We start from the raw sequence: 21,074 nt of genomic DNA, 5'->3' as shown, positions 1-21,074 counted from the left end.
TGTATTTGGGTCAAATTAGTATCTGCAGTCTAAGAGTATATCCTTAAGTATTGTATTTCAGATAATTTGATTATGCAGCATTGTGTTATTTTAAATGGACACATATAGAACCATATGGGGTCTTCCAAGAATGCTGTATTTTCAGATAGTGTTGATGTATTTCTTGATTTGAACCACTGCATTGATTTCACTCCTGGAACTGTTAACACAGTGAAGCTCAGCTGAAGGTCAAATTAATATAAAGATCAAAGTAACATAGAGAATGAAGTTCTCAGATAATAAAATAAAAGTTATGATTCGGCCAACAGAACAAACCAATAGGCAGTTTATATCTGTTTGACAAGAGTACATCACACACACACACACACACACACACACACACACACACACAGAGTTATTTATGCAGAGATCTCCATTACAAAGTACAGCACTTAAAAAAAACAACAACTGGTGTGTGTACTAGTAAACAGCTTCAGCTGATACGATCACAGCAATCTTGTTGTCCAAGCATGTGCATGTGGGCATGTGCATGTGGTACACCCTAACAGTAGCATCTCCTCACCTTGAACAAGTGATAAATGAAAGAAATTTAAGTTTAAGATCTGGTCATCTGTTTGCTCTATGACGATATCAAAAGTACCTCTTTTTTCTGTTCTGTAATTCTTGTATAACTCCAAGGAACTGTTGATGGAGGGAAATGGAAGGGAAGACAGAAAAAATGATGGACTGAAAACATTGCAAAAGGGACAAATTTTGTTATGCAGAAACCTGGGCTTCAACACACAACCTACAGACCTGGAGGAATCTGGTGAACAGTTCTTCTGTGTGGTGACCTGATGACTCTTCACAGTGTTGAGGGAGAAGAAGAAAAATAATTTTTATGATGGCCTTGGTTGATAACTCATGCGAGTCATGAAGGTTTTGCCTTTCTTGTTTAGATTTGCAGATGCCCAGTATTTTCTCTGTGTCTGATGAAATTGATAGAGATTGATGGCCTGTACTTGTGATGAAGCAGACTCATTCTATGTGTGTGTGCATCAGGGTTAGCATAGGAAATATTTGTCCATTCTTCCTTCATGTGTTCTTGAAAAAAAAGCACAAAGTCCTGAATTGTTAACAATCCTGCTTGATGGGCTTTGTCAAGTTTATACTTTGTTTTATTATATCATGAATTATGTGTATATTCAGATCAACACTAGAGCATCATTGTCAACACACACACACACATACACACACAACACACACACACACACTGTCTTCTTTTCCAGTGTAGCAGCTGACGATGATGTAGTCTGTACAGCTGAGAAGCACTGACACCAAGGTATATTTAATGTTTTTGTGTTGAGTACATTTGTTTTGCTGCACTTGATGAAATTTCTGTGAATGAGAGAACAAAGTTATTCTTATCTTTGGATAATGACCCAGTACCCAGTGTATGGATTTTGGTCATGGTAGAGTGTAGCCAGCTGCCAGCTGCTGGAAACACTGACCTGCCACAGCTGTTTCTGGGTGCAAACAAATCTGCATTGTCCGTGTCGCTCAGGGCTCCTCTTCAATCAGTTACCTGCTCCATATATGTGTCTCTTTGGTTGCTGCTTCAAATTTTTTATTAGCTATAACTCCCCAACTATGCTACAGTTTGACTGCAAAACTGGATTTAAAAAACAAAAACAAAACCATGAAACAAGAAGACATTAGGACTGGTAAATATGCAAAATGTTTAGCTTACTCGGCTAAGAAATCTGGATTTGCATCATCACTGATGACAGAGAGAACAGACAAACCAAGCAAATTCCACAGCTTCCACCTCCTGAGCAAGCTTGGGCATGTGATAATATATCAAAAAAAAGGAGGAAAAAAAGAAAAGAAAAAATGAAACCTTCAGGTCTCATGTATACGACAGAAAGCACATGTGTGGGGAAAATATGCCCCTCCCCACCCCCACCTCCCCACCAAAAAAGAAAAAAAGAAAAAAAAAAGCATTGGTCATGACAGGCCTAAGATCATTTTGAGAATTTTCTTCATGGTTCAAACTGAAGATGTAGAAAGAAGAATTTCAGGTACTGCTTACCTTCATCATTTACTTTGTGGTGTTGCATTACATCTCATGTGCAGTATCTCCATAAAACGGGTTGACAGGACTGGAAAGATCTTGACAACATCTTGCCAAGTTGCCAGGTAAAGTTATGCAGCTCAACCAGTGCAGGGAGAGGGTTTGCTCACATACATTGCAACAACAAATAATCAGAAACAGTGAGGAAGAAAACATGGAAAGAGAGAAGGAGGGTTGGGGGTAGGGGGTGGGGGTGGGGGGTGGGGGTGTGTGTTCGAGAAGGGGGGTTCAGAGATCGACAGTGGGAGAAAAAGACAGAGAGACAGACAAAGAGAGATCCCCCCCCCACCCTCCACCCCCTCCAAAAGTAATGAAAGACTTTACGATATACAACAAAGGTATTGTCACATACGAGCAGACTGACTGACAGAAAAATAACAACAGCAATGAGTAAAAGTCAAAAAATGTATTTAAAAAATATTTTTTAGATTCACAATAGACATTCAAAATACTGCAGAAATATGTACAATGGACGCATATGAAAGCACAGCAAAGAAGATGAATTTTGCCTTTTGTCAAACTGGACTATGAAAATAATCAAATCTTCCTAACATCAGGTGATTAATTTTTCAACAGAATTTTTACTTCTTATACCACATGACCACAACACTGTATTATTTTTTTCAAGAATACTAACCCCTACCCCTTCCCCCAAAAACAAGCAAAGAAAACAACATTAAGAAGAAAAGCCCTTGCAACAACAAAATCACAACCCCAAAGCACTTTACAATAATAAAATGACAAAGACCAGCAATCGATTAACAACCCTAAAGCACTTTACAGCAATGAAATGACAAAGACCCTGTGAGCATAGCTGTATTTGAATATAAAGATCTGAGTCAGAATATATCATTTTAGCATTATTGCATTTGCTTGTATTTTCACACTTTTCATAACATGTATATATATCCACCAAATCCATCACCAGTGTTACTATTCGCAAAAACTGGGCCAAATACCATTCATCATCATCGGTCTGACAAAACATAGCCATGTCCACAATCCTTTTAAAAACAATTAATACCAAAATGCTATTACTTAAAAACAATTTAAAAAAAATAAGTAATAAATTAGACAAGACAAAATGCACAACATTTATACAAACCACAACATCAGCAGAAGAAAAAAAAAATCAACTTTCCAGTCAAATACAATCAAACTATGATGTTCAGAAGTACTGAACAAAGAAAAAAGAATGAAAGAAAGAAGTCAGATCAAGAATTAAGAGATCCAATGCCCTTGCAAACAGCCTTCTGGAGGTTAAGTTTACCTGTGATAAAAGAGAACATGTGTAGGGGCATGTGAATGTGTCTGTTGTAAAACAAACTTCACACTGGGGACTGTCTTTTCCAGTGTAACTGTTATGTAATGGTGGAAATGATCAAGGAATACAAAAAAAAAAAAAAGAAGGATACACACACATTACCCACTGTGCATGAACCATTCACAGACACACACACAATCCCCCCATGTCAGCAATTGTACCCCATGCACACACAGAATTCCAGCTATCTTTCAATGTTTGAATTTTCTGAAAAAACCACCAAGAATAAGGTGAACCAATGAACAAGATAATGTTAAAAAATGCTTGCCATCAATACCCCAACATCTTCAAATGCAAATCAAACATGTCAGCTGTATACCCTGTGAGTGACTGAAAAATTACTTTGAGTTTTGATTTTGGAAACTACTGGTATTCATCTTTCAGATGATTGTAAATCAACCACAACCTTCCAGCAACAAAGCCATTTTCTGAGTCCTTGTGTTACATCCTGATTGAGCAGAATGGTTTTATTTTACGACAGGTACCTGGAAACCTGTATAAGTTCTGGTACTAAATCTATCCAGCAGAATTACTGCTGCAGAGCTTTCAATATCTGACTCTTTATTGGTGAAAAACATACAAATAACATCAGATTTAAAGATACCATGTGATTCTTTCAATAGCCCATAACTATTTTCCAGAAACAAAAACCTGATCGCTGACAACTGCTGCATGAGAAATAAGTCAGTTTGCGTCCTTTCAGCTAGAGAAATGGTGGATCTGTAAAAGATTTCCATCAACTTAAAGGTAAAATTCGAACACTCATCAGGCTTTAAAGCTGCGACTTCTAAAGATCTGGAATCCAATTCTGTATAACATTTTTTCAGTGCTGTGAGGTCAAGCACTTTGCACTGTTTTGAGATCATAATGCTCCTGTGCCATTCTTTTTCATGTGATTCAGCACAAAGAAATGTTCAGTTCTTTAATCCTAGCATTTGTTGGGCATAAAAAGCTATGAGTAATTAAAAAAAAAAAAAAAATCCACCAGAATCTGGTTCAGCATGAGTTAATGTTTCACAGTGCTGCAATGTCAAGCACTTTGCACTGTCGTGAAGTCATAACGCTTCTGTGCCATTTTTCTTCATACCATTCCATACAACAGGGAAACGTTGAGTTCTTTACTCATAGCAGTGCTGTAGGGAAAGGATAGTTTACACTGTGTATTTCGATTTCCATCCTGAGTTATAGTTTCTCTTCTGTGCTATAGACTAGACAGTATATGTTGCTGTTCTGGACATTTTCCAGTGTTTTTTTTTTATCAGCAAGAAAGCAGTTATGGAGTTAAAAAAAAAATGACTAGATGTTTGATCAATTTTTTTTTTTTTTTATCAGCAGGAGAGATGTTATAAATGTCACAAATACATTACGCAATATTTTGCAAAGGAACTTAAACACATTGCATCTGTGTAGGTCTAGATTTTAAACCACACAGCATATTGTGTAGATGTGATGATCTTACAACACATTGCAGCATGTGCAGTACTTAACACACTGCAGCTGTTCAGAACTGAAACACTTCAGCTGTTCAGAACTGAAACATACATCAGGTGTTCAGAACTTTAACACACAGCAGGTGTTCAGAACTTTAACACACAGCAGGTGTTCAGAACTTAAACACACTGCAGCTGCTGTTCATGATTTAGACACACTGCAGCTGCTGTTCATGATTTAGACACACTGCAGCTGCTCAGCTGTGCTGTGCACTGACTGCTGGCGAAGGAATCGAGGAAGGCAGCTGCAATAGGCCACGCCCGCTCCTGCCCGGAACTGCTGGATGTGTTTCACTGTCTCCCACCTGTAAAGAAAAAAAAAAGGAAAAAAAAAGAAGACTGCACATCAAATAACAAACTAAGGGTTTGTTTAGATGTATAGAAACATTTATGTGCCACCCCAATCTATTTTCTTTATCCAAACTCCAGGATCCCAAGTTGAAGTAATGTTCTCACTTTGTTCATAATTATTTTGTGACCAATCTATGTAAAAACAGCTTAATTCTTTCTGAAATACTGCATGAAGTGGTATTCAAAAACAAAAGCAAAATCTCACTTGTTTGAGTCTGGGTCGTAAGCTTCCACTGAGTTGAGGTAGTTGTAACTGTCATGGCCGCCAACAGCATAGAGTCTTCGGCCAAGTGTGCTGAGCCCCACCCCTCCACGGCAAGTGGTCATGCTGGCGATTATGGTCCACTCATTGGTCTTGGGGTCGTAACGTTCCACAGAATCAAGGGGAGAGCTATCATCAAATCCCCCTGAAAGAGTAGGCACAAAGTGTATGAACACTGGATATGTCTCAAGTTCCAGGGACACACAAACACACACACATATACACACTCGCATGCAAACACACACACACACACACACACAAACAAGTTAACGACAAAAAAATATACAATAAGCTGAGGAAAACTATGACATCTTGTCTTCCTTGGAAAATACACACCTGTTGAACTTTTGGTTTGGTAATTATCATTGTCATTTCATTTATTTATTAATTCATTCCACCATATTCATCAGTTTATGTTACAATCAAATAAATAGAAGAATGGTTTAAAGTTTAAAAAGCTCGATTCTTGTCAAGGTTGAAAACTTTGAGAACAGTAAAATCCAAAATAACTCTGTAAATTCCACATGGAGAACAGAGTGAAATGGAATATTGCTGTTGATAGCAAAATAAACACAATATGGACAATTTGAGAACATAGCAACTGTAGGAAATTCCTCAATGTATTATAACATTTTCTACTGAAATAGTGATGGGCTGTGAAATTACACCATGCTGTCAAACTGGTTTAGTTTGTTAGTTCCCAACTGCCATCCTTTTGTCTTTCAGGCAATGCAGTTGCCTTCATTTTCTGACTTATCAGGATTCTTTAAATTCACGTTTAACATTGACACACATCCCTGGTGATACAACTTCCAGTGTTAAGCATCACAGAAATGTAGGGGGAAGGGGAGAAATAATGCTGATAACACTACAATGACACCACACTATGTGGAGCATGACTGCCAATCTTTCCAGTTGGATTTGAACTCACAACCTTATATGACCACCGATACCCTAAAAGTATGAAATGTTATATTGTATCTGTAATGAAAGACCAAAATGAAGGATTCCACTGATTCAGAGAATGTATGCAGTCCAAAGTAAAAGTCCAGACTTACAGATAAAGCAAATGGCAAAATTTAGAAAATCAAACTAATTAACAATAGTTTTGTTGTAGTTGTTTTTTTGTTCTATAATGACCGAAACACTGTCAACTTTCTATCAAAAAAAAAAAAAAAAAAAAAAAAAAAATTCCATGCAACTCACACACTCTACAGTTCCCTGCACAAAATCCAAATCACTCACACACATTAACAACTCTCTGCTAAACCCAAGTTATTCACACACAGTCCAACGCTCTGCCAAACTCAAAAGTTATTTATCTGTCTGCCAAAATCAAAGTTGTTAGCTCGCTGCCAAAATCAAAGTCATTTATCTGTCTGCAAAATCAAAGTTGTTTAGCTCTGCCAAAATCAAAGTTATTTAGCTCTCTGCAAAAATCAAAGTTATTTAGCATTCTGCCGAAATCCAAATTACTGTGTTTTACTGATTACAAGGCACTACAGATTACAAAGCACATCCTCCAAATTAAAAAAGAAGATTTTTTTTTTTTCATCAATACATAATTCACATCATATCATAAGGTGCACATGAAGATGATAAGCACGAGGTGCATCGACAGTTGATCGCTGTCACTGCTGCATCAATATTTGCATCTTCGGCCAAATTCTCTTCACATCTGCTCACTTGTCTGCACGATTGATCTCCACCTTCTTTAATCCACCCCATTCCAGCTCCCCCTGGTGTGTTGTCTGTAAATGTGAGGTGTTTGCGAGCTGTTTCTATTCTGAATCATGGGAAGTTTTCTTTTTTGTGTGTGTGTACTGTTTATGTCTTTTACACCACAAATGAATTTCTCTTGCTGAGATAATCAAGTATTCTGTATTCTGTTTTCATAGCCACAAAAGTCATACCAACAGATTGGGAGGCTGCCCTCAATAGGATTCTAACCATGCATAAGGCACACCATATTATAAGGCACTTAGGTTTAAGCTGATGAAAAAAAACCCAAAAAACAACTGCCTGATACAGTATTCACACAAAGCACAGCGTTCTGCCAAAATCCAAGTTATTCATGTACAGTATCTGCCAAAGCCCAAGTAATAAACACACAGCACAGCTCTGCCAAAACCTATGCTACTAAAAAAAACACATCTCTGCCAAAATCCAAGTTACTCACAAACAGCACAGGTCTGTGTAAAAATACAATTTACTCATACACAGTACAGCTTAAAAAGAGAAACAAGATCTATTCTGCCATTGAAAAGAGTACCAAAATTATCAAAAAAGCCAATGAAATCAAACCTTAATGAAAGGATGATTTGTAAGTGTAAAAAATAGTTTGAGTTAGCCATACAGACTAGTCTTCTTTTAATTGGTACATGTTATCTGAGTCTATGTGAAATCAATGCCATTTTATGCAGTAAATAGGCCACTGCTCTTATGAAATCAACTCTGTGTATATAATATACTTCTCTTCGGTTGATGAGCAGCAAGCCACCAGAGGGCTACCAATCTGTTTCAGAGACTGTTCCAGATTTCATTTCCATTCAAACTAGCAATCACACATTTAGGGTCATAACATTACTGTACCTTTTTTTCGTTCATGTATTTATTGAATATAAGTGTTATATCTGTCAAGAAAAGGTACACACACACTCACTTTGTTGTACATATGATACAAAATGTATGAAAAAGAAAAATCACCACCCAGACTCCTTTGTATGCAAAATGACGGGTACAATAGCAGAGTGGTTAAAGCGTTGGACTTTCAATCTGATGGTACCGGGTTCGAATCTCGGTGCAACGGCTGGTGGGTAAAGGGTGGAGATTTTTCCGATCTCCCAGGTCAACATATGTGCAGACCTGCTAGTGCCTGAACCCCCTTCGTGTGTATATGCAAACAGAAGATCAAATACGCACGTTAAAGATCCTGTTATCCATGTCAGTGTTCGGTGGGCTATGGAAACAAGAACACACCCAGCATGCACACCCCCGAAAGTAGAGTATGGCTGCCTACATGGCAGGGTAAAAACAGTCATACACGTAAAAGCCCACTTGTGTACATGCAAGTGTACGTGGGAGTTGCAGCCCTTGAACGAAGAAGAAGTATGCAAAATTACACAGGACCATCAGACAGTGAATAACTGATATTATTATTGTCATCATTTCTGTCATGTTGGGATGCAATATAACACTGAGAATGGAATGATGTACAGTCATCCCTATTTTAAATGTCATACACTTTCAGACCATTTCATTTAAAACTAGACGTCATCCACACCTGTTATGATTAACTTTGTACAGTCTCTGTCCTCTGTCTATATTTCACCTGGCACAAATCTTTTCAAACAATAAGAACCCACCTCACTTACAAGTACATTAACGACAGCACAGTTAGAAAAGAACAATTAAACATGCTTTCATGTGTATCCTCAGTTGAAGTACAAACCTGGCTCTGTCTGATTTGGCATTCATTGCAATAAATAAACCAGCAAAATATACAACATGAAATTATGACTGTGGTACAGAGACTTGATAAAAAATGGATATGATTCTCTCTCCCATTTTTATCATGTTCATGGGCTTATGGTGAAAGAACAGAAGTGGAGTGATGGCCTAGAGGTAACGCATCTGCCTAGGAAGCAAGAGAATCTGAGCGCACTGGTTCAAATCATGGCTCAGCTGCTGATATTTTCTCCCCCTCCACTAGACCTTGAGTGGTGGTCTGGATGCTAGTCATTGAGATGAGACGATAAACCGAGGTCCCGTGTGCAGCATGCACTTAGCGCACGTAAAAGAACCCATGGCAACAAAAGGGTTGTTCCTGGCAAAATTCTGTAGAAAAATCCACTTCGATAGGAAAAACAAATAAAACTGCATGCAGGGAAAAAATACAAAAAAATGGGTGGTGCTGTAGTATAGCGACGCACTCATCCTGGGGAGAGCAGCCCGAATTTCACACAGAGAAATCTGTTGTGATAAAAAGAAATACAAATATAAATACAAATTTCTCAGTGAACCGACAGAAACAACACAGAACCAGCTGGTTCCTCACCCACAACAAAGAGGAAGCCGTCCAGAACGGAGCAGCCTGACCCTGCCCGTCGTTTGTGCATGTTGGCGATGAGGCTCCACTTGTTCAGGAAAGGGTCATAGCGCTCACACTTGTCCAAGGAACTCACGCCATCGTTACCCCCTATGCCATACAGGTGACCCTGGCAGAGAGAGAGAAAACAGTTGTCACTCGCATACTTCAGCAGTTCAGTCCTGTGTGGGCTGTGGAGCCATCACAGTTTTCTTTATTTACTGTATAATTTTTTTCGTGTCTTTTTCTAATTTAAGTACCCCATTCTTTCAGTGTCTGATTTTTCATGACTCTCAGTGATTTTATCTAATGCTGCTTGTAACAGCTCCCACCCCACCTTTCACCCCAAAACACAGCTTCACTTAATCCAACCTATTTTCATGTTCCCTGTGACAGCAGACTGCAGGAAACTATCAATATCAGGCCACCTTGAGGCCACACACCAGAGGACACTCAGCTTGGTTGCTGAATTATGGGTGTTCAAGTCATGCCTGTTCAGTGTTCTGATTCAACATAAGCAGGACACTATATATGTATATTATATTTCATAAGCAGGACACAATATATCTAGAGCCCTGCTGACAAATGCCTGTTCTGAGGCATAAGCAGGACACTATATATTTAGAATATATTTCATAAGCAGGATACTATATATTCATATTATATTTCATAAGCAGGACACTACATATTTAGCCCCAGCTGACAACACAACCACTCAGTCATGGTATCCGGCTGAATGAGCACCGCTCTGGAGTAGACACCAATTTCATGTCTCCCCAACAACTATACACATACATCTGCCAACTTTTAAACTCGTATTCAAGACCACATGGATACCCCGAGAATCAACAAAACCTGCCCTGTCACACGCACAAACCGTCACCCTTACTTCACACAAGTCTTCCTGTCATCATCCCAACCCCTTCTCACAGTAACAGATGTATACCACGTCCTCACCACAGCACCACACAACCAGCCCCTCACCTTCAGGGCGGTCAGACCAACGCCGCCTCGCGGAGTGAGCATGGAGGCCACAAAGGTCCACATGTCTGTGGTGGGGTCGTACCGCTCCACCGTGTTGAAGCAGGTAGTGTCGTCCAGACCCCCCACTGCATAAATGGGTCCTCCCAGGCTGGCTAGGGCCAGACCTCGCCTGTCACATGGGGTGGGGCAAGGCCACAGTGAATACATTTTATGGGGGGTGGGGTATGACCACAGTGAATACATTTTATGGGGGGTGGGGTATGGCCACAGTGAATACATTTTATGGGGGGTGGGTTATGGCCACAGTGAATACATTTTCAAGGGGGGTGGGGCAAGGCCATAGTTAAAACATTTTATGGGGGGTGGGGTATGGCCACAGTCAATACATTTTCAAGGGGGGTGGGGCAAGGCCATAGTGAATAGATTTTATGGGGGGTGGGTTATGGCCACAGTGAATACATTTTCAAGGGGGGTGGGGCAAGGCCATAGTGAATACATTTTATGGGGGGTGGGGTATGGCCACAGTGAATACATTTTCAAGGGGGGTGGGGCAAGGCCATAGTGAATACATTTTATGGGGGGTGGGGTATGGCCACAGTGAATACATTTTATGGGGGGTGGGGTATGGCCACAGTGAATACATTTTGTGGGGGGTGGGGTATGGCCACAGTGAATACATTTTGTGGGGGGTGGGGTATGGCCACAGTGAATACATTTTGTGGGGGGTGGGGTATGGCCACAGTGAATACATTTTATGGGAGGTGGGGTATGGCCACAGTGAATACATTTTGTTGGGGGTGGGGGCAAGGCCACAGTGAATACATTTTGTGGGGGGTGGGGCAAGGCCATTGTGAATACATTTTGTGGGGGGTGGGGCAAGACCACAGTAAATACATTTTATGGGGGGTGGGGTATGGCCACAGTGAATACATTGTGTGGGGGGTGGGGCACAGCTGCTGTCAATACATTGTGTGGGGGATGGGGCAAGGCCACAGTGAATACATTTTGTGGGGGGTAGGGCAAGGCCACAGTGAATACATTTTGTGGGGGGTGGGGCAAGGCTGCTGTCAATACATTTTGTGGGGGGTGGGGCAAGGCCATTGTGAATACATTTTGTGGGGGGTGGGGCAAGGCCACAGTAAATACATTTTATGGGGGGTGGGGTATGGCCACAGTGAATACATTGTGTGGGGGGTGGGGCACAGCTGCTGTCAATACATTGTGTGGGGGGTGGGGCACAGCTGCTGTCAATACATTATGTGGGGGGTGGGGCAAGGCTGCTGTCAATACACTGTGTGGGGGGTGGGGCACAGCTGCTGTCAATACATTGTGTGGGGGGTGGGGCAAGGCTGCTGTCAATACATTGTGTGGGGGGTGGGGCACAGCTGCTGTCAATACATTGTGTGGGGGGTGGGGCAAGGCCACAGTAAATACATTTTGTGGGGGGTGGGACAAGGCCACAGTGAATACATTTTGTGGGGGGTGGGGCAAGGCTGCTGTCAATACATTTTGTGGGGGGTGGGGCAAGGCCACAGTGAATACATTTTGTGGGGGGTGGGGGGATGGGAAAGGGCAGATAAAAAGGAGAATGGAGAGTGTGTGTGTGTGTGCATGTGTGAGTGTGAGTGTGTGTGTGTGTGTGTGAGAGAGAGAGAGAGAGAGAGAGAGAGAGAGAGAGAGAGAGAGAGAGAGAGAGTTGATATGTGCACATGCAATCCACACATCTAAAAATGCACACATAACAAAGCTCTAGTCATCAGCCTCCCCTACCATCTCAAAGGGCATCTCACAAACATAATGAGAGAACAGGTTCTGAGTCAGTGATATGAGGGGTCTGTGCAGCTGCGTAAACTGAAATGGTACAGATGGTGTAGTAGACTGTGCATGCATTGCATGTTCTGTTGCACTGGTGTATGCTGTGCTACACTGCATTGATTTTCCATGCAAAATTAGCATGATCTTTTCAAGACTGCAATATCATCAAACCGATGACAGCTACACAGCAGTCATGATGATAACTACACAGCAGCAGTCACGATGACAACTACACAGCAGTCACGATGACAACTACACAGCAGTCACAATGACAACTACACAGCAGTCACAATGACAAATGCACAACAGTCACAATGACAACTACACAGCAGTCATGATGACAACTACACAGCAGTCACAATGACAACTACACAGCAGTCATGATGACAACTGCACAGCAGTCATGATGACAACTACACAGCAGTCATGATGACAACTACACAGCAGTCACAATGACAAATGCACAGCAGTCATGATGATAACTACACAGCAGTCATGATGACAACTACACAGCAGTCACAAAGGGTGACAAATGAACGTCAGGATTACCGCAAAGTTCCCATGGGGGCGATGGGTTTCCACTTGTTGGTCTTTGGGTTGAACACCTCTCCACTGTTCAGGTGTTCATTGCCGTCATGCCCTCCCACAGCGTACAGCATCCCTGGGAACAGGCATAACTACAGCATCAACTTCCCCTACAAACATGCACGACTGTGAAACAACTATCTTCTTCTTCCCTACAAACATGCAACACTGTGAAACAACTGTCTTCTTCATCAACATCGTACCAGACTATTTCCAGACCATTAGACAACTGCCTTAAGCATTACCTTATTGGTGGATAAAATTAGTAAAAGAACAGGTTGAGAATTCCATGGAACATCATGAAATAGCATGAGTTCCAAAATCACAGATACAAAGAAAAAACAGCAACCACTTATTGCTTGGAAAAAAACTGAAAAGTGACAAGAGTTCAACATGTGAATACAGATAAAAATTTCCCACTCTCCACCTTAATCTTGCTGCCTGTAAAAATATATCATCATATTCAAGGATGTCCATCTAGTGGTTTAATTTCATGTGAAACTGCATTTTCCTCAGAAGTGTACATATATCATTCATTCACAAAATCACGTATCCTCAGTATCATCTAAAGGCACGCATACTAACCCATATTATGTATAAGCAACAATGTACAGTTGACAAAAGTCAACACCCTCATTCACAACTTATACAATCCAGACTCCAGCAGCTTACCATTAGCGGAGCAAACACCCACATGCCTTCTGCGTGTGTTCATCTCAGCCACCTCAAACCAGCGGTTCTTGCGGGGATCATAGCACTCCACTGTTTTGAAAGGATCTCCTGAGGCGCCCCTCCCACCCACGCAGAACAGAACGCCTGTGATTGTGAACAGAAATTATTTCCCAGTTTAACAACTGAAACTCTTTAAAAAGCTAAAAGCTTTCAAAATACAAGAGAGAGTATGCTGACAGAAAGGGGAGGTGACCGGTGGGAAGAAATCTGAGATGACAAGTAGGATGCGCGTATGAAAAATAAAAAAGCAGCTTTAAAAAATATTGAGAATTCATTTCTACTACACTACATTAACCTACTGTGATCTGATTTATTCCACTGAGTAGTTTTACTCTATTCAGAAACAAAAATCACATCATAGTAAAAATTAATGAGAAAACGAATAGAATGAAGAGATGATTATAAAAAAGAATAAGAAAAAAAGAAAAGCGAGAAGTCAAAATGTAGGAAGAAAGAAACATAATCATTTACCATAAACCATCAGAAAATCAATGATGGGAAAGTCAAAAACTGACAGTGATAAAATGTTAACATAACCCACAGACTGATGAACTGGCAACTGAATGGTTATCAAACACGCAAAACATTTCTTGTCAGTGGATAATCAACATAATCATTTTTTTTGTAAAACAATTTAAAAGAAACACATACTTAAAGAAAGGGGACGGGGGGTGAAACAATAGTAAAGAAAACAAAAACTATGTTTTAACCTGACAATAACTGTAAATTTCTAAACAAAACCTTTCCTGTAAAATGATGAGAAGTGGCTAAATTAATATCCTAATTATCTAGAGATAAAGAAGTGCAAAGCCTGAAAAGAAATCATTTTACCATTGATTTTCAAGTCTGCAACTCCAGAAATTAAAAAGGAAAAGAAATCTTATTTTAAATCAAATTAAGTTGCTTATGACCAGATGACCGAAAGGGACAGAGACTTAAATCAACACAAAAACAATGGTCAGTTATTTGTATGTTCATTTTAGCAAACTTTTGGGGGGATGGTTGTACACACAGTAAAGAAAGAGATAAAGAGGGAAAAAGCAAAATCCAAATCATGGGTGAATAGACTTGAAGGTTGATAACAGATGGTATATTTTACTTTGCAACTGTCCAAAGTCCAAGCAAGGAAAAACATCCATGTTATATATATATGACACACAAATGAATACAGAAATAACCAGTCACACAGAGCCACAGACACATCCAACACATTCAGTACCCGCATAGCTCTTCCTGGGTCTGGTTCTCTCTGAGGCGCTGACGTCTGGCACCAAGCTAACCTGGGACATCTGGAAATATTTCGCCTCGTCCAGAAAGTCCCGACATTCCAGATTTTTCTTCACCAGCTCTTCTTTCTCCACTGTCTCCATCAGGTAAGTCATGGGCAGCAGAGGCAACCGCACTGTCGACATCAGTGATGCCAAATGCTCACGCCGATTCTCCACATCATGTTTGATCCACTGTATGATAGCTGGTGGGAAGAAGAAATCACAGTGTTTATATTCACCTATTTGATATTTATGTACCCCTTTCATTTGTTTCAATTTGATTCTCTGTAAATATTCACCCATCTAATGTAAATATTCACCCATCTAATCTATTTATCTACCCATTTATCTACACAATGATGAAAATGAAAAGTATTCATACGTTTTTAGTGCATCACAGGCATATGATGCTAACAGAAGTCAAATCAAGAGGACGATTACAAATGGTTTGTATTCATGAAAAAGAAGAAGAAGAAGAAGAAGATCTCCTGCAATGTTTATTTGTAATATTTCTCACTGCTGCCACTTCCATCTCTAGAGTCATTTCAGCCAGCAAAAATTTTCACACTTGTTTTCTCTTCACAAGCAAAAAGTCTTGTGTAAGTTATGTATACAGACCACAGTGCAATCTAAACACATGCAATGTAAGTCAGAAAAGAATCAGCACTCTGTCACCTATAAACCCTTTCCTATCCTCCTCCTACCTCTAAGTCCAATTCACCACAAACTCCCAACTACTCTCCCTTCCCTCCAATTAAGGAGGAAGAAAGACAAGACATTAGTTATCACTGTCACTGCACAAATATGAACTGACACAGACACATGTACACAAAAACAAGCACACATTCACCTGACATATACATCTGATGCTCACAACACACCCACCCACCCACATACCCACATACAAACACGCAGGTATGCATGCGCAAAAAAAACAACAACAACTGCAGTAACAGATACTAAAATACACAAACTTCCCCACCAAATAATAATTACTGAACAATTTCTCAGAGAGAGACAGTGACAGAGACAGAGATACAAAGACAGAGTGAAACATATGCACAAACAAAAGAGGGGAAAGGGAGTTGGGAAGGAAGTGGGTTTCAATCTCATGTTGTTAAAAGCCAAGCCAACTGCAGGGCCATCATCTCAGGGCCGGAAAAATACGCAACAACAACACCCAAAACCATAACCAGGAGAAAGGCAGAAAACATGAAAGATCAAAAGGATGAAATTACCTTCATATACCTGACTCTCATCATCAACACTGAGGTACTCTGAGGTGGTGTACTTTTCCAGCATCTTGGCGGGAATCTTGACAAACTCATCCGTATCTTTGACATCGGTGAAGTGATCCAGAATGTACTCCTCTGTCATCTGCATCAGCTCCTGACGATTGTGCTGTTCAGCAAAGTTGTGCACCTGGGGAAAGGTGGAAGGAGTTATCATATTAAAGGAAACTGCTATTTGTAACAATAAGTTTTGCGCTACAGAGAAACATTTCATACCAAACTTAGAAGTTCAGAATCCTTTCCCACTATTCTTTCTGATATATATAAATGTGGCCCACTCATGTAGTGGTTACAATTAAATTCATGCTACTATGTTTGACAACAACACTATTGCTGGCTCTGCATTATCAAGGCTCAAATCCTATCTCATAGACAGAACATTTACTGCAATTTGGCTATATATCAGTTCCTCCCATAAACAATTATACAATGGCTTTCCCCAAGGTTCAGTGCTGGGGCCAATGCGTGCATTCAGAACACCCAGCCACCTTTTGATGTTGTTGACAAACATTTGGAAAATCATCATGAAAACAACAAGAAATCATCAAACCATCAAAGGAAAAGAAAAGAGATTCATACCAATATCATTCCCATACTGTACCTCGATACAGTTGGAGGGATGGAGATGAGACTTCATGAAGTTGGCACAGGCTTCTGCCACACACTCCACCTGCAGGATGGAGGCGGCAAACAGCAAGGGCTGCACGGTGTCAGTGGTGATCTTCACTTTGGCCGTGTAGGCAAACTCGATCAGCATCTCCATGGCATCCTCATCCAGATCCTTGATGGTGACCAGGTCCTGGCGCGACTCAGCCATCTCTGACCGGAACATGGCGCGGAAGTACACGCTGGTGCAGGCCAACACCACACGGTGACACTTGAATGACTTGTTCCCCACATGGATCTCCACATCGCACATTTCCTGGTTCTCGTACAGCTGATGAAGCATCCTGAAGCTGTCCTTCCAGTGGCTTTTGGCCTCAAAGACGTGAGTCCCTGCACTATCCACAGTCTGGTGGCCTGTCACCACATCCTGTGGAGAGGCCATTTTCGGGGGGGCTCCGTTTCGACGGGAGGTGGGGCTGTAGGAGGAGAAATGTCCTGACCGAGGCCTTGACTTGCGTGTGGCGTTGGCACTGCGCCTGGCTGCCTGGCTGGGGAGGGCGGGGACTGGGGGGGTGGGAGAGGAACTACCTGGCAGACTATCCGTGCGGGAGGGTGGAGTTGGCACTTGGGGCATGCTAAGGAAAGGTACTGCTCCAAGCCGTTTTTTTCCAAAATAGAAGGAAGTTGAATGACTATATTCTGTTCTGACTGTGTCAGTATTGTTTGTACAGCACAATGCCTAAGTACACACAGCTTTTATTGAATCAATTCTAAACATAAAATATCAACCTTTGTTTCACCCAAAGGGTTTTATCTTGGAGATTCAAACTGGCATTCTGGGGAAAAGTCAGGCCAATGTCTTGTTAATCTGAAACAACAGAAAAGAAATAATGATATATATAGAATGGAACTTTTCATACTGTGACAAACTGTTGATTTTTACACCAAATCATCGTCCACATAGGTGGAACACAATCTTGATTTGATGTGGCACATACTTGATTTCACACAGTTTACTTTTGGATTGTTACTTTCAAACAAGACAACAAAATCATAATGATCAGAGAAGAACTTTATATTCTGAAGTGTTCTGATCAAAAGTTCATATTGGTTGAGAATAATTATATATCCAATTGTATTTGACAACATTTTCCATATGCTCTCATTTACTGCTTTCACTGAATCATTCAACTATCACTGTCAGTACAACAAAACTGTTTCATTTAATAGCCCTCCGGTTTCTGAAAAACAAAGCAAAAAACAACAACAACTTAATGATAAAAGGGAAATATGTACTGTTTTCCATTTTATTCAAGAGAGATTTGATCTTCATGTTCAGTTTTTGTTATTCCTCCCCACCCCCTCAAACACCCCCCCCCCCCTCTCTCCACCATGCAAACCAGATTTATTTAGCATGATACTTGTTACTCTCTGTTTGATGAAACCACACTAATGTTTTGCATATCAGATCTATATTCACTGCAAATCAGATTTATTTAGCATGATGAAATGTGCTTGATGAAAGCACGCACACAATGAGAGAAGAAATAAAAGAAGAAGAAACGCACCCGCCCCCTAACTTTTTAAGCACTTGATATCATTTAAATGTTTCATAGTTCTACGCCAAGTCTTTTCTGTCAGTCTGTGGGTGATTTAAAAAAAATATTTTCCTGACTTCCATGAACTTTAGAAAAAGAAAGGAAAAGAAAAGAACAAACACACACACTCTCTCTCTCGTGCACACATATATCTTCTCATAACCAACACGGTTGTTTTTTTCCACACACACACACACATGTCCCATCGCTCTATCATAGTTTCTGCAAAGCGCCAGAATGCATTCTACTGCTGAAACTCGGAAACAAAGGATGAGTGATGTGAATCAGTGCCTTGACTGCAGTTGTCACTGGAAAATTCGTTTCGTTGTTAATTTCACAAACAGTTCCAGAAAGTTTTGGAAAGAGACTGTCGAGTGTATGAATATAACATAAAGCTTTGTTAGTTCAGAATAGACCAACATTCTACAAAACATACCGACGCATACTGCAAGCGGGGTGCACAATGAGGCATTCAACACCTTCTGCATAATTTTGTCAAGAAAAACAATCATGAGAAGGAAGAGAATGCTGACATTGAGAAACGGTCGGAAAGGGTGACCTCCCATTACGTAGAGCGACAAGAGTGTCTTTCTGTCTTTTTTTCTCTTGTATATATCAAACCAATCCCAGTATTACTGGCAAATGGGTGCTAAAATAACATGCAAATTATTGTGTATTTTATTTTGTTACACCATGTCATTATTAATGCTATGCTCCAACTAACCCCCCAGTTCCCAGTTCAGGCTCAACTAGTCAGATACAGAGCCGTATTGTAAATCTAAGTTGTGATCTGTGCATTTGTCTATTCCTATTGCATTGTACCAGACTGATGATTACATTTGGCCTTTTATTTCATTTTATTTCCCCCCCATTTGTATTATCCCCCCTTTTGTTTCTTCTTTTTAAATTATCTTCGCTCTTCCTCTGTGGCCGTCATCCTGTTATTGTCATGTTTCCTGGTTTCTCTATGACTCATAAGAGTTGATGGGAATAAACAAACTCAAACTCAATCAGTATTTACCCAAGTATTACAGAACACGTCCCAACTTCCACAAATATGCAACATTAATATCTATTTGTAGTTTTAAAAAAAAGTTACTAAATTTTGCTAAATTCATTAAAGAAGGTTTTAATCAGTGTTTCGTTAGGAGCCAGTTTCAGTCCGGATTCTTTGCCACTTATGCCTTAACTGTACTTGTTGAATAGGAATTAGAACAATAACTTGTGTTAATCTTGACACCGCATCCCGTACATATCCATTTGTAACTGCATGATCATATATTTTTTATATGTCTTTTTTTCCTCTTGTATATATCAAACCAATCCCAGTATTACTGGCAAATGGGTGCTAAAATAACATGCAAATTATTGTGTATTTTATTTTGTTACACCGTGTCATTGTTACTGCTGTGCTCCAACTAACCCCCCAGTTCCCAGTTCAGGCTCAGCTAGTCAGATACAGAGCCGTATTGTAAATTTAAGTTGTGATCTGTGCATTTGTCTGTCCTTATTGCATTGTACCAGACTGATGATTACATTTGGCCTTTTATTTCATTTTATTTCCCCCATTTGTATTATCCCCCCTTTTGTTTCTTCTTTTTAAATTATCTTCGCTCTTCATCTGTGGCCGTCATCCTGTTATTGTCATGTTTCCTTGTTTCTCTATGAGTCAAAAGAGTTAATGGGAATAAACAAACTCTGAAACTCTGAGAGACTTTTGGAAACGCCACAGCGTTCAGACAAATCCATGTACGCTACACTACAATCAGCAAAGCAGATGCCTGACCAGCAGCGTAAGCCAACGCGCTTTGTTAGGCCTTGAGGGAAAATAAAATAAAACGAAGTAAGATAAGACTAAATAAAAAGATGAATAAATTAGAATAATAAACTAGTAAAAATAAATTAGAATAATTCTGAGAAAAATGATTTTAAAATGACATAGACAGATAAAGAGATAAATAAATAAGATAATCATAGAATATGTGATGTTCGTCCGGATTTGATGATGGCCATGGCTTTAACTGTGAAAACTGAAAAAACAAAAACACTGAGGTGGATGATCGCTGGCTGTGGGTCCGGAGGTGACTGGCTGAGGCCAATCCAGCTCGCTCAGTGAGTCCCATATGTGGGACACAAGTGAGTGGTTGCTGTCGTGGCAGTGGATGCTGCTCGGTGATGCGCCTGGCTTCAGCTGCACTGACGGGTTCCTGTGGTGATCTTCAGTGCTGCGCCAAGCTGGTCCGAGTCCAGAGCAAGCAATTCCCACGTGTTGGATGTCGACGCCGGGTCTTTTAAGAACTAGTTATAAAAATATACAAAAAATACAATGATATGAATGATTATGATAATAATAATTGATATTAACAACTGACGATAATGATACTAATAAACAACTGAATGATTGATCACACACACGCGCGCGCGCGCACTCAGTCACATCGACACACTGCACACACACACACACACACACACACACACACACACACACCGACACACACACACACACACACACACACACACTGACACACACACACACACACACACAAACTGACACTGACACACACACA

At 40.3% G+C, this 21,074-nt stretch overlaps 1 protein-coding gene across 1 annotated transcript; it reads right to left on the bottom strand.

Annotated features, from left to right (window-relative positions):
* Positions 1-2,674: 2,674 nt before the first annotated feature.
* LOC143283967 (kelch-like protein 8) lies at positions 2,675-19,082 on the bottom strand. Its single transcript, XM_076590447.1, has 10 exons — positions 18,944-19,082; positions 16,905-17,777; positions 16,250-16,433; positions 14,963-15,214; positions 13,684-13,827; positions 12,976-13,087; positions 10,612-10,780; positions 9,598-9,757; positions 5,484-5,685; positions 2,675-5,232 (listed from the first exon to the last, which is right to left on the bottom strand). The coding sequence occupies exons 2-10, from the start codon at positions 17,541-17,543 to the stop codon at positions 5,106-5,108; spliced, it is 1,989 nt and encodes a 662-aa protein (XP_076446562.1). The 5' UTR covers positions 17,544-17,777; positions 18,944-19,082; the 3' UTR covers positions 2,675-5,105.
* Positions 19,083-21,074: the final 1,992 nt, after the last annotated feature.

This window comes from Babylonia areolata, chromosome 7, assembly GCF_041734735.1.
Source record: "Babylonia areolata isolate BAREFJ2019XMU chromosome 7, ASM4173473v1, whole genome shotgun sequence".
In the NCBI taxonomy this organism is placed as follows: domain Eukaryota; kingdom Metazoa; phylum Mollusca; class Gastropoda; order Neogastropoda; family Buccinidae; genus Babylonia; species Babylonia areolata.
This window is presented reverse-complemented; position numbering and strand designations above follow the sequence as displayed.